The following is a 14687-nucleotide window of genomic DNA, read 5'->3' as shown; positions in this document are numbered from 1 at the left end:
ACAAGCCCCCAGTCAAAGAATAAACACCTGGCACAGCAGAGGCTTCCAGGGATGCTGTTCTGATTAGTTAGAGCCTGTGTTGAAAAGGTTGTCAAATACATTTTTGAGAAACATGTCACCCCTGGCCGACCCACAAGAATTGTCCCTGCATAATACCCTGTCCATTCCCAGGCCCACTGTCTACTTTCCTCCCCACATTCTCTTACTGGTCTTGGGTGCCGATGGTCCCCCAGACTCAGGCCCCTTGCTCACTCCAGTTCAGCTCCACTGACAAGATTCCTGTCCCCTGCCCCCATCCTAGGCTCTAATTTTTCTGTATCTGCTATCAGTAAACTTGACAGGAGATTAACATTACATTTGCCGAAATACGACACGTGTAAAGGCACTGAAAAAGCATACCAAGCCTTGTAAATATGAAGTATCATTGAGGATTTTCACATTTACTGGACACCTAGTGATCTGAATACACTTCTAGTTCCCACAAATAACTGGCCAATCTCTCTCAGCAAATGTCTTGCTAAGTAGCCCAATTTTCTAAGGAAACCTGTTTCGAAGCAGAGATGGAGGGCGTAGGATTCTCTCCCTTGGTTCTAATCACCCTTTGGCAACAGACTGACTGTGACAGCACCTTGGTGGGTGTTCTGTACGTAGGGACACTCACCGTTGCATTCTGCACATCTTCTTTCACCAGCAGGATCCTCAGGCCTCCTGGGGACAACAGAACTTGTCCGTTTCCATGATCTTTTCTCAAGCTGGGCTGGACTGCTGCTGGAACACTGGGTAGGGAAGCAGTACCAGGCAAGGTGTTTTTAAACATAACTTTCACAGCTTCAGCAAAGGCCTCAACAGTCTTCTCAGCTGTATCCACCAGGTAAATCTCTTTCAAGGCGCGTCCATCCCAGTTATCCCGGAAGTGTTCCTTGACAGCCAAAACAATGGTCTCCACACACTGGAGTAAGGGAAAGCCCAAGCTTCCGGAACTAACAGCAGGGATGGCTATGGACTGGCACTTGTGGTCTTCAGCCAAACGGAGACTTTCTTTCACAGCTCTCTTTAACTGGCCCACACACCTCTGGGCCTCATCTCTGTTCCACCGGGGCCCCACTGCGTGGATCACATGGTGGTATGGGAGCTTTCCTGCTTTCGAGATGGTGGCATCGCCAGCTTGGATCTTGCCCTTTCTCTTCACTATCTGGTCACAGTCTGCTTGGAGCTCAGGGCCAGCTGCTTTTAAAAGAGCAGCAGCCAGGCCGCCGCTGAGTTTGAGGTCCTCGTTTGCTGCGTTCACCACCACTTCAACAGGAAACCGTGTCAAGTCGCCCTGCTGCACGATCAGCGAGACCCCAGGGGCCACGTCTGTCCGAGAGAAGCACCTCCGCCCGTCACTGCTGCCTCCCTCCTTTTCCTCATTCTTCTGTAGTGCAATAAAACAACCAAACAACCGTTTGACCTCACTTTTACAGTACCGTGCTCTCTCCTGGAACACCTTGCTGGCTCCTGGCTTATCGATATGGATGCTTTTAACACAGGCTGAGTCCCGGGCATTCTTGACCATGTTCATTCCCTCTAGGACTTCTGCCTTTGGGCCAGTCAGTAAAATGCCTTTTTGTTTGTTCTCAGGATTGAAAGTTACCTGCACATTTTCCCTCTCTAGCTTTAACCAGAGTGGCTTCTCTTTTGCCTTTATATAACCAATAACCAAGGATGGCTTTACTTCAATAAATCTCTCTATTTTCGTGTGTTTTTCCACGAAGTTAGAAAGCAAGCCATGGACTTCATTGACTTGTCTCACACAGCCTGCGATGATGACCTCAGCCGTGGTTTCTGAAATTAACTCACTGATTATTACCGTCTTTGAGGATGAATTATAGTTCTCATGCAAATTGCGAGTGAGTTCTTTCCATTTCTTGTCATTAAGAACTTCCCTGTCCTCGACATCAATGTGCTTATAAAGTAAGGCACTGACCATCTGCTTTTCAGCTTCTAACAGAACTTCAGAAGAACAGCTGCTTAAGAGAACAGCTCTGCCCTCTAGCTCATAAACGGCAAGAATTTTCTGTGCTATAAAAAGAGACTCAGAGAATTCTGCACAGTCTACCTGTTGCAAAAACTGGAAAACCTCCTTGGGAAACTGAATGTTTTTCTCAGCCATGGTGTACACCGTTTCCTGGAGTTCACACTTCACCTTATACACATCTGCTCTGAGTCCTTTCAAGCACAAGCATTGAGTGGCTTTATCATAAGCCATCTCCATCTCTGGGCACTCCATGCGGAGACGCTCCTGGACACCACTGTGGCACAGAAGAGAATACCTTCCTGGAGAAATGGCCACTTTTTCCTTCAGACTTTGCTCTTCTCTTTTAATTTTTTCAGTGGTGCTTTCTATTAATTCCTTGACGTGTGGCTCAATGTTTTGTACATCCTCTGATTTCCCCACTAAGGTTACAAGCCCCATACTTGCATCAAACTCCAACAAAATCCTATCGTCTTCTAAATCATTTTTTATGGCGTCCCACACTATTGGATCCACTTTAAATACAGTAACTTTATATTTAGACCTGATGCCAGAGAATGCTGTGGAAGCGTCTTTCTGCCAGGTCTTGATTCTTCGTCTTCCTTGGTTGACTAAGGTGGCTGCAGGTCTGATGGTAACTTCACCACTGAGTTGGGACCATGTTAGCTCACAGTGACGACGTCTCACTTCATCATTTATCTCCTCAATCAGGTGATTCTTTTTCTGCAAGAACTTCCATAAGGGAAGATCCAAGGATTCTCGGAATGGGGCTGGAAGCTTGATCAGAGGCTTCTCCTTTCCATACAAGGCTGTGCCCAAAGATGTATAATATGGGAACACAGATAGCGGCATATTATTGAGGTCAAGTTTTTTGGTCATGATGGTGTCTACCACTTAAAAGGAAAGAAATAAAATAAAGTAATCCCAGTGTAATGTGTTTCAAATGAGAAAAAAAAAAAAACACCTTTCCTCTTCTAGAGAAAAAAATCCTCATGTTTCTAGAACTTTGATGTTACAACATGCTATTAAAAAGCAGCACTACTCTCAAGGTTCTCAGATATAAACTGATATGTATTAACATTGCCTCGTATTCCTCATTCAGTGGAATAATTAATTTCTAGCCAAGATCACTCTAAGTTGAAATTCTGTTGCATAAATTCTATTTTCTATTTTTCTGATAACACTGATATGTCACCACCAGGTTAAGAAAGAGATAGGAGTTTAGTCACAAGCATGGAGACAATGTTTGCCCCAGCGTAAAGAATACTTTGGTGCTCAAGGCAAAGCTCATCTGAGTATCATGCTGTTTCTTCTTCTTGCACAGTTCCACGATTTTAGGCTTCACTGATGACTTAGATTCCAATGGAAACAGTGAAATACAAGATTGCTAAATAGATTCTGTTTTTAACCCAGCTTTATCTACAGTTTGCCTCATTACTGGTACCCCATTTTAAGTGCTAAAATATCCTACATGAAAAATTAATGTTACAGGTGAATAGGAGATTGGGAAAAAGTGGAGAAGTTAAAAGCGTGGATTATGGGGCCAAACGTTCAAATCCTGGCTCTGTCACTTACTAGCTGTGTGATTTTGGTTAAGTTACTTGACCTTTCTGTGCCTCAGTTTCCTCGTTTGTAAAACAGTGATTATAGTAATAGCAATGCCCATAAAGCAGTGTCTGTGAATGCACTTTGTAGCACGTTGCAGAGCTACAATGTAAGTCATAATTATAAGAAGGAACAGCCAGAGACAGAAAAAGAAAATCAGTGAATCTCAGACCACGGAGAACAGGGAATGAGTGAGTTTGGAGAAGGAGGCATGATCAACATAGTCAGTTGGTGCACAGAGGTCAAGGTCATACAAAATCTTTGAGTGTGCCCCGGACAGTTCACATGTGTGGCTCTGGCATAAGATAAACCTTAATTAAATAGTTCCTATTATTAGTTGTCCACACGTAATATAGACATTCTGAGGAAACACACAACTACCCCATGCCCTCAAGATGTTTGAAAGCCCCAAAGCTGTCGACTCTACCACAGGCTGGGAGGTTGATTTCTAGGGTAGAGAGCTGTATGTAGCTCTCTCCCTGGGCCCAAGACCAGGCTAAGGGAGATTTAAGGATGTGTGACAGAAGCTCCACTTTCGTCCCTTTGCCCAAGGAACACGACGTCTTTCATTCCATCTTAATCCAAACCCAACCTTCACCCTAGTTTCCCCCACTCATAAAAACGTGAAGGGAGGTTCCTCCAAGTAGCCCCACGAAACAATTTCTCTTAAGTGGGTGGCATACCACATGATCCTGTCTCAGGTTCCCCCAGGTAGTCCCAGGCACGACATTCCTTCTCTCCCTAAGAAGCCTGGCCCCCTTATTCCTACTCCTCAGCCTCGACCCTCTGAACATCAGTGGAGACTCAACATTAGTCTCCAAGCTGCCTGCTCATGCCTCAGAGAACTGGCCGTCTATGTTGACAAAACCCTCAGAGTGCCTCCCTAAGGTTCAGCTGGACGCGGTTTTCACAGAGTCACTGCAAAGGACAATCTGGCAGGCATCCACCGATCATGTGAAATGAAGGCACTGACAGGTAAAAGGGGAAGCAGCGATACATTATAGGGACTGTACGTGTTTCTGAGTATTTCTTTACCTAACCTTGCCGAAATTAACTTGAGAATTTCTACCAAGTGTACAGCTACGACACCGATCATCTTTTTTTTAATACAGTATTTCAAAGATTCTAAGAATTACATATTTTTCAGTCCATTGTAGGTAGAGACTCATGCAAGAATCTCCTTATATCTTTCAAAAACCTGACGTTGCTTCTCTAAAGTTTGAATCGCTGTCTGGCCTCATCAAGCATCATATCCCAGATGAACAGAATTACTAATTGGATTTCCAATTAAATATAGGAGCAAAAAACCAAAATACATCAGAATTCAACTGATAACTCTTAAGATCTGCTAAAATATGGTTTAGATTATGCCAGGTAAGGTCTACAAAATCAGGCTAACAGATATTACCTCCTCTGTCAAAAAATTCAATCAGAGCTGAACTCTCTTCAGGAAAACACTCAACGCTGACAACTCTTCCCCCTCCATTACGAGGATTTTCAAATAAACTTTTTAAATCACTGTCTTCAACACCAGGTGGCAGGTTTTCAACCCTGACTTTTTTTGTCACTTCCAGAAGTCTTGGAGAAAGCTGGAGCTCTTTCACTGTATGGTGGTTGGCGCAGTCATCAACAAATTTCATGACATCTACAAACCAAAAGCAATCAATCAGAAAATTATGTTTATATCCTTGTATTATTCAGAAGAAACTGTCTGAATATTAATTGGGATAAGGGAGAGAGCTAAGCACTGAATTTTTAGCCTCAAAATTTTAATTCCTACATGAGAATTTACAAGCCTAAAACTCCAGGTCTCTGAATGATGCACATGAATGTCTTACCTGCATTACTGCCACTGAGCTGTGTCCCTGCCTCCAACCGCGGCTGTCCCCACCCCTCCCTGACACTGTCGCCCGAGTGCTCTCTCCGCAATACAAATCTCCTCATCTCACTCCTTTCTCCAGCCCTTCATGGCTCCCCATTACCTGCAGGCGTGAGTTCACACTCCGTAGCTGGACTTCTGGTGCCCTTGGCTATTTGACTCCAATTTCCAAGCATCACCTCTGGTTATTTCCTGCTATTCATTTTATTTTCCACGTCGCCACAAAAACTAGTCGCTACTTTCAAAACCCCATTCTCTTTCGCCATTATATATACAGTTTCCTGTGCCCGAAATGCCCTTCTCCAATTTTTTATTCTGGTCCTACTCCTCCTTCAGGACTCAACCCAACGATCTCTTTCAAATAAATAAATATTGGTGGTGGGCCCATGATGTACCCGGCACTGTGCCAGCATCTGGGGATAGAGAGATGAGTATAACAAGCCCTTGCAAGTTCATCTTCCAGGAGGGAAGAAAAGTAAGAAAATTACCTATTGTGGGATCAAATGAGGAGGGAAGGCCAATACTGGGAATCAGACAAGGATTCCCAGAGTAAGAGGCCAGGGTTTCTAAGGATGAAGAGGAATTTACCAGATACATAAGGGGAGGAAACATTCCAGGCAGAGGGGACAGCAGTGGCATGAAACAACACAGTGTATCTGGGACCTGACAGACTGGTACTGCTGGAGGATAAACTCCAGAGAAGGGAGTAGGCAGGGCAAAACGAAGCCGCCTTGTTTGCGTCCCCTTTCCCCCCACTCCCCACAGCCTCCTGTTCGCGGCTGAGGGAGGCAGCTTCTCCTCTTGCATCTTCATTATTCATGTACATATGGGTTTCCTCCCCGCCCCATATGAGCTCCTCAAGAGCAGGAACCAAGAATTATTTATCTCTGTACCATCAGCACTTAGACAAGCGTCTGGCACTAGGTGTTTAAGATTTTTCATCAGTGAACAAAAGCAAGTCCATTTAGTTTTACCTTTATAAGAAATAATCATAAATTTGAAATAAGAAGAGCTCCCTTTATCGAGTCCTTACCATGTCTCAGGTACTGTGTTAAGAGCTTCTTAAACATTATCTCATTTAATCCTTCAGAAACTGTCTTAGGGAGGTATTAATATCCCCATTTTATAGATGAGGAAAGTGAAGCACACAGAGGATAGTAACTCGGCCAACCTCAGATAACTAGCTAAATGGCGGAATTAGAATTTTGACTTTATGACCTGTGCTCTTAATTAGCCATTCCACTGCCATGGCCAAGGAATAGTAAGGGCATGTGATGGGAAAATATCCTTGTCTTTCTGGAGATGGCTCTTCCAATCTCAGAGCCTGTCCACAGACTCCTGACACAGACCCTAAAGAGCACTCACTTTCTGCGTCACATGCACTGACGCATCCCTGCATACGTGATGACCATGAAGGTACTGAGGAAGTCTAAGGTAAAGGGGGTAAGAGAACAGGCTGTAGAGGTGGGCTGTCTGGGTTCACATCCAGTTCTTCTATTAGCATCTCTGCCCCTGTCTCCTCGACTGTAAAGTCAGGAGTGATAATAATAATCTCAAAAGGTTGTTGAAAGGAACAAATAAATTAATACAGGTAACAAGGGGTTTGCTATTATTATCACTACCTTGCGATAAGTCCAGTTTGGTAACACGGATCATATTTCCTTCTTCCGAGGAGATAACACAGGTGAAAACACTGACTCCTCTGCCTGGAATCACTTTAACAGCCTTGGACTTTAGACTTCTATTTGCGTGTGTATCACTCTCTCCCTCTCTCTCTCTCTCTCTCTCTCTCTCTCTCTCTCACACACACACACACATACACACACACAGACAAATCATACAATAAAGTTTGATCTACTAAACACACCTGAACTTGGTTTCAAAAGAAATTTGCTTCTCTTTCAAAGTAAAAAAGCATCTCTATTAACTTGGAGTTCCCTCTTACTGACGACTAGAAAGAGCCAAACTTTCAGAGACGTTCCATAAGCTGCATGTCCCAAATGCCAGACTGTGGTGCAAAGAAAACCGGCAAATGAAGCGTCCCTTGATCTTACCTATATATTTTTGAAAGGTAACTACGGCAACATCAAAATCTCGTATTACTTCCAGTTGAAAGTCATCACTGGACAGGTCACTTAGGTTCTCCACTAACAAGATTAACATTATATCCGTCACATGTGCCTTGAGATTTTCAAACGCAACCAAAGAGGAAATATTTTCACATTCTTTGGGGATATTTTCCATTTTCTCTGATCTTCTATTGAGAGAGAGTTTTGTTTCCAGTTCTTCTGACACATCTGATTTTAGGGAGACAAAAGAGGTACAAGATGTTATATTTATCTACCATGGTCTTAGCAAAGTAAGTTAGCATAAGACCTTGCCCTTTCTCTTTCCCAATCTCTTGGCTAACTCAAATAAAAATAGATCTTAGAAGGCGTTTTGCTTAATTTAATTAAAATAAAATGTAACATTTAACTGTTTATTATTATTAACTTCAATTTTATTACACTCATTTCTGCCTTGTCTCTCTGAGGAGCTTGCCTTATTTCTCACAGCACTTGACTTATGTTTCTCTCACAGCGCCATATTATGGTTATGGAACTCAGCTTCTCAAAAGCAAGGGACATATTTATTCGTCCTTGTATTGTTGGCACATGGCACATACTTGAGGCTCAATAAGTGTTTGCTGAATTGGAGATTTACTGCTTGGGCCACTTGAGAAAGCAAGACTGTCTGATGTTGTCCCAATATGGCTCTGAAAAGCAATAAGTTCCTATCACTAAAGAGAAAAAACAATGTTTGCAGTGAATGACTAAGAACTCCACATAGAAGGTGAGATGGCCTAGAGAGCTGCATGTATACAGCAAACTCACTGAACAGCAATCACCCCAGCCAGCTTGTTCCTCTCCATTGCTGACCACAAGTGAGTTACATACACACCTAAGGTCAGTCTCACTCTGTGCTTGTCCAGTGAAGCATGTGTACGATATGATCTTTACGCATTCTGTGAGCAACTATTCAACTGGGGCCTTATTATGTTCAAGGCACTGGATGTGTGGAGAGGGGTGCATACAAAAAAACCTTAGATAAGGAACAGATTTTCTAACAGAGGTACCCAAGAAAAATGAGAAAGGGAACTGACGTTTGTGAATGTTTATTATGGCAGAGTAAAATGCTATCTGCTCACCAAATCCATTTTGTTTTTTTCCTGGGCAACATTTCCCAGACTTCCTACAGTTCAATTCCTACAGCAGAGATGATGTGGCTAATGGAATACGGGTACAAGTGGTGAATTCTACCCCCAGGCCTGAGCAATACCAATCTCCTGCATATGAATCTCCATTCTCCCTTGCAGTCACCTTGGAGGCCACATGTCAAAGATAATGTTGTCAAAAGACAGAAGGAGCCTGGATTCCCGGATGACTGCGTGGAGCAGTCTGGACTCCCCCACACCTCTCTAGCTGCCGTCTGCACTGACCTGTGACTTGGGGGCGTTGTCTGTTACAGCAGTTAGATCATCCTGAAAAATACTCCTGTTGTCATCTGGATGTGGTACCACACACACACACTCATGCCAAATAAAAAATAGCTTAGGGATGTGATAATAACATAAACTAGGTATGATAAACCAGAATGACTACTGGGCTGGGGGTGAGGCTGTATGAGTTCAACCCCTGACTCTGCCACTCTTTAGCCACGTGACCTCAGGCACATCTCTTAATTATAAAATGACAGTATTGGACTAAGTGAATGGTAAGAGCTTTTCCAGCAACATAGCTTCATAACCCCATGGCTATTAGAACTTCATCACAAGAGAGGCTTAGTTAACTGTCAAATAAAGAGCATCAACAATCAAACCAGGAGTCCAAGAAAGACAGAGAAAGGGATTGGGCTGGCTTGGAAAGGCCTCAGAAAAGAGGAGGAAGCAGAGTGGATCTTGGAGGGCATATACAATTGAAGGAGAGATGAGTGGGGTAGAGGGTATTGCGAGCAGCAGAAGTCCAGGCAGAGTACTGGGATTGCACCAAACTGTTTAGGAAATGGCGATCTGACTGATGAGGTACAAGGAGCACTTATGTGCAGAGACATAAGAAACTAGGCTGGAAAAGTCGGCTTCATCCAGAACGTGGTCTGGACTTTATCTTGCAGTTGGTGGTAAGGGTGAGGCATGGAAGGCTTCTGTGAAATAATCACAGGATATTCAGCAATAGTACAAAGGACTGGTCAGACTTAAGGAGAAAGATGTCAGATACAGAGACCAAGCAGGGCACTACTGCCATGCTGGATTTGTGAGGTAATAATGGGGGCCTGCAGCAAATGGAGGGATGGATGAGGAAACCCTAAAAAAGAAATTGATAAGTCTCTGTGCCCAACATACGTGACAGCTTAAAGAAGAGAGATGACTGAAATTTCTAGTAGGTGATGGGCAGACTGGTTGTGTACCTCAAGAGACATAAGGAAGCCAGAAGAGGGCACAGGGTTGGGGAGAAAAATGACACAGGTGGCTTCAGACATGCTGGCTCTAACATATTTTCCAATAGGAAGGTCAGACACAAGGTCTGGAATTGAGAAGACAGCCCAGGCTGGAAATACAGATATGGAGAAACCAGAATTTGCCAACCACGAGAGTCCACTATTTCTCTGCTCTTGCCCTTCTCTTGTCTCCATGGTCTTCCAATTGCTGGTTTCCAGCTTTCAGGCCCAGCTCAACTCAGCTTAGCCTGGAACAGGACTCGGGCTCAGTGCTCACATCCCCTGATGTTGGTGTGTGCCTTGACTGACCTTTCCCTGCTCTGTCAACTGCTTGTCAATCTTGAACTTTATGCTCTGGGTTTCAGGCACATCTAGTGCATTCATGGTGCAGCATCCTCTGCTCTCCACATCCCTGAGATATCAGACCTATTAGGGAACTACCTTCCACTCTCATTTTGCTCAGTTCTGAAAACTGTCTACATTATTCCAGTTAATTTCATGAGTCCTATCTTTAGGCCCATTGTCAGGATTCAGTGTGGAGCAACCATTTAACAATGGACCTCCTCTTTCATCTCTTATAGGGGCCAACTTGAGTATCTTGTTGAAGACCACCCAACTTCCTGGCTGGTTACTATCATTAGAGACTGGGGCAGGTAAAAACAGGTTAGTAAATGGGTCTAAAATCTGCAGGAAAAATGAAAAGTCCATTAGTGGAGTGGGGCTGGGAATACACATGGGGTCTTAAGCAAATCTGAAATAGTGCTAACAAATCAGTTAAGACAGAGTTAGGGTAAAATCTATGAAACTATAAGAAACACAAACTTGATTAAATTCTAGATGTGGCCAATGGTACAGATATAAATGTACAAATATTAGGCTCCTTCCTGGTCTAAAATTGAGCTTGAGGGTACAGCACATAAGACACCTTCCAAGAAACAGATAAGGATTTAGGGGGTCACAGTGAACGCTGGGAGTTGAGTGAGCCAGTCCCATAGTTGAAGAATGGAAAGCAGGAATTACTCTAAAGAGACGAAAAATCCCTCTCTCATAAGAATCATGAGCATCTTAAGAAAACCATGCATACTAGATTCTATAGTTCAATAGCATGTCCATGTTGGGTAAAACAACCTATACATCCTTTTTTTTTGCCAAGTAAAGGCAGCTCTCATCCTACTGCACTTTCAAAAAGAGAAAGTTGTAAAAAATCTAAATATGTTCTCAAGAAAATTTCAAGTTTAGAGAACAATATTTACACACTGTTTGGAATTCCTTTTCCCCGAGATGTGGATATATGTATCACTTTATCTCTCTTGCTCAGCCATTCAGCATACTTCATCATTTCCTCCCCTTTCTAACAGCATGCTTAGCCAGGAAAACCAGTCACTTCTTTAAATGTCAGGTGGTACCACAGGCCAACGCCCAGGCACTGGTTAAGCAGCAGAGTCCACAACAGCTTCTCAGCTACAGGCTGCTTCCTACAGCAGAGGGGACGAGGGGAGCTGCTGCTGGTCTGACGGGCTGCACCCACCTCCTGCACCAGCACACAGAAGCTTGTGTCCACAGAGGACTCACACCTTCCTGTCGTGGCTCCAGAGGACAGCACCCTCCATACCCAGTGCCCAGAAACTGACTTAGCCACACCGGGCACCCACCAACACGTCATGTCCTTGCTTCTCCACGGCTGATTGGGCACAGGTGGGCTCTAAAGGTCAGTTTCTCACCACCTCCCAGGCACCTCTTTGTCCTCCCTTCAGTTGCAAGGTGTTTCCTAGTCCCCACGGAGAACTGTCCCCACCCTGCTGACCTGAGCCCTTAGAGTCCAAAGGGCTGCCCCAGTGTCTGCCCTCTGCACAGCTGGCTGAGAGTACGTAGATGACGCAGCCCAAGGCATCTCCAAGCGGAGCAAACCCTGCCTAGTGAAGTCAAGAAGAGCATGACCTCTGCACTTGCCATCTTTAATAAAAGCAAAACTGCCCAGTGAAGGCCAGTCATCTCAACTGAGACCTTACCTGGTTCTTTGACATGTTCTTTGGTCTTGGATTCCTGAAATCCAAACAATAAAGTAGCATTAATAAATTACAATAATTTCTTTACATTAAGAAAATGTCCCTGGGAGCAGCCTGGATCTGTAGGGTCAATAGAAATGATCATGAAAAGCTCTGGCAATGATGCTGTTGAAAACACCTCATCTCTAGTGGCAGATCCACCCAGCACAAAAACCACTGGTAAAAACGAGTCACAAATAATAGAAACCCTCATCAACACCGAGTGTTTGGGGTATGGGCTAAGACCTAAATCTTTTCCCCATTTACCATGTATTGAGTGTTTACTATTAACAAGCACTGTGCCTTATACTGTACCGAGGTCGTCTCACCACTTAATCCTCACAACAATGCCCCGGGGTAGAGACTCTTACTCTCCCATCTGACAACTGAGGAAATACTTGGTGCATGCAGTATGGATGGCCGTCCCCTCAAAACCACATGAAAACAAAACAAATATAGCACGTTCCAGCTTAAAAGTGCCTGGGAGAAACAGACCCCAAATTTTACATCAACCACCCTGATTATAACCCCTAACTCTTGACTTTTCCAGAAGGGTCTAAAATCAAACAAAAAGCGCTCCCTCCTTCGTTATTCCACACCTACCCTATCCGCATTGTCACTCCCACCACGTCTGTAAGTTGCTATCTCACTCTTGTTTGATTTATTCTTCTTGTTCCACTCTATTTTCCTTTTGTGATTCCCACCCCCACACACCTTGGGGGACACCTCACTTCCCTTTCATTCCTTTACTTACCTCTCTTGGAACTTTCCCCTCAAAGACATCATCTGGGGCTGTGGGCAACTGGACAGTTAACTTGAATGTTCCTTTTCCTGGCCATACTAACTCGTGGTTCTCTCTCTCCAGAACTTTTGGCCGAACTAAAAGTAAAAAAAAAAAAAAAAAAAAGTTCATAGTCAAGCAATCTTTATTCACAAAATTATTCCATGATTTCCATAGGCTTCATCATCATCAATCAATGGCTTGGTCAGTTTCCCAAGAGAGGCCTTAGTAGTGAAAAGAGGAAAAGTTGAGCAAGCAGACATGGATTTGAATTCCATCCTCAAATTTATTTTTTTTAACCTTGAGCATGCTCCTTAACAAGCCTTACTTACAAAGCCTACTACTAATAAGTAAGTAATGAATACTCTCTTGTATGGGTGCTACTAAGTGTGGAGTAAGTTGAAGAAACGTCATAAAGAACTTAGTACAGTACCTGATGCTCAGTAGGCACCCAGAAAGGTGGCAATATTTATCCTACGCTGAAGGGAAACAATGAAAGCATCCCTATTGTGAGCCAATGAGGGTGGGCGCTGGGGCATGGCATGATGAAGCGCGTGTTTTAGGAAGGGGACTCAGGAGACCACTAGCAGAATGGCCACGAGCCTAGCTAAAAAGCTGTTTCAATCAATTCTTTAACCTGTGATGATAAGAGCCTCACATCCGACAGTAAAAGGAGTAGAAAAGAAGGAATGGAAGAGATTTTACAAAAAAACAAATATATATATCAGGCAGCTGGGCTGTACTGAAAAAAACTGAACAGTGGACATAAGAGTCCAAAGACCCGGATTCAAACTCAAATTCTGCCACGAACTAGATGAGTGATGTTGAGAAAATAACTTACTCTGCTTGTTCACGCAGCGAGCTCCCATCTGAAGAGCCCTCCGCAATAGCTTGCCTATTAGAAACTGAATTCACCCTCTGGAGTCAGTCTAGATGGAACTCCCCCTGGAAACTTTCTCTTCCCTTGAAATTGTGTTCCCATAAACCTTTGGAGTTCGAGAACTGCTGCTTTAATAGGAAGAAGACAAAAATCGCAAAGGAATTGCAACTCTGCCAGTAACACACTACCCAGCCTTGTACAAATGGGGTGGGTGAACCCGCTACCAGGCAGCTCCTTTCTGTTCTAACATGCTAAATGTTTATTTAACACTTACCCGGTTCTGCCACCACCTCCAGGCAGCACCAGGAGCGCCTAGAAGCCCGCCCAGGGGGAACCGCAGCGCCCCCCGCGCCCTCTTTGTCCATTCTGCGGGCCCCCACGCCCTCCCCCACCGCTGCTGCTGGAGCCGCACGGATTCTCCCGCTGCGAGCCCCAGCCCCAAGCATCCCCTGGAAGCAGAGCCCCTTGTCCCCTCGGACCCCACCCCCTGCGCCCCTCACCGTCCTCCGGGGAGAAGAGCACCAGGAAGCGGGGCGGGCTGCCCGGCTCCTGGCGGACCTCACACTCCCCGCCTCCCGATCTCTTCGGGCTCTGGAAGTACATCTGCAACTTGCTGACCAAGTTCTTCGGGGGGTCGGGACCCCAGGACCCTTCGACCAGCAGCGGGAAGGGGCCCCGCGCAGCCATCCTCGGCTCCGCTCGTTCGGCGCCGACTGCCGCTCTCTCGCCAACTAACTGTGCCCCTTTCGCTTTCGATTCCCAGAAAACTCCTCCCCGCCCTGGGTTTCCGTCTTCGGCTGTAAACAGCTCCCCCAAGATTGACTAGTCACCCCCCAATTCCTCACCTTCACCTGTGGCCCACAGCAAAAGCTGCGCATCGCCACCCCGGGCGTCTGGCCGCCCTTCCCTTTTGTATTCGCGTCCCTAAGCTCAGGGCACTGGGTGCCGCTCACCCAGGCCACAGCTGAAATCAGCACCTTTGGGTCCCGAGGCCCTGTGCTGACACAAAG

General features: G+C 44.9%; 1 protein-coding gene across 2 annotated transcripts in view; it reads right to left on the bottom strand.

Annotated features, from left to right (window-relative positions):
- Nucleotides 1-14380, bottom strand: part of LOC131414780 (protein mono-ADP-ribosyltransferase PARP14-like) — a 45304-nt gene extending 30924 nt beyond the window's left edge. Inside the window, exons 1-6 of one of the 2 annotated variants that reach the window (XM_058555919.1) lie at nt 14178-14380; nt 12771-12895; nt 11981-12014; nt 7553-7795; nt 5028-5264; nt 662-2907 (exon numbers count right to left, since the gene is read on the bottom strand). In XM_058555919.1, the coding sequence (XP_058411902.1) occupies nt 662-2907; nt 5028-5264; nt 7553-7795; nt 11981-12014; nt 12771-12895; nt 14178-14364 (3072 nt within the window). In that variant the 5' untranslated portion in view covers nt 14365-14380. The remainder of the gene's footprint in view (nt 1-661; nt 2908-5027; nt 5265-7552; nt 7796-11980; nt 12015-12770; nt 12896-14177) is intronic. The other variant, XM_058555920.1, reaches the window with a different exon arrangement.
- Between the last annotated feature and the right edge of the window lie 307 nt (nt 14381-14687).

The sequence above is a fragment of the Diceros bicornis genome, chromosome 15 (genome assembly GCF_020826845.1).
Source record: "Diceros bicornis minor isolate mBicDic1 chromosome 15, mDicBic1.mat.cur, whole genome shotgun sequence".
In the NCBI taxonomy this organism is placed as follows: Eukaryota; Metazoa; Chordata; class Mammalia; order Perissodactyla; family Rhinocerotidae; genus Diceros; species Diceros bicornis.
This window is presented reverse-complemented; position numbering and strand designations above follow the sequence as displayed.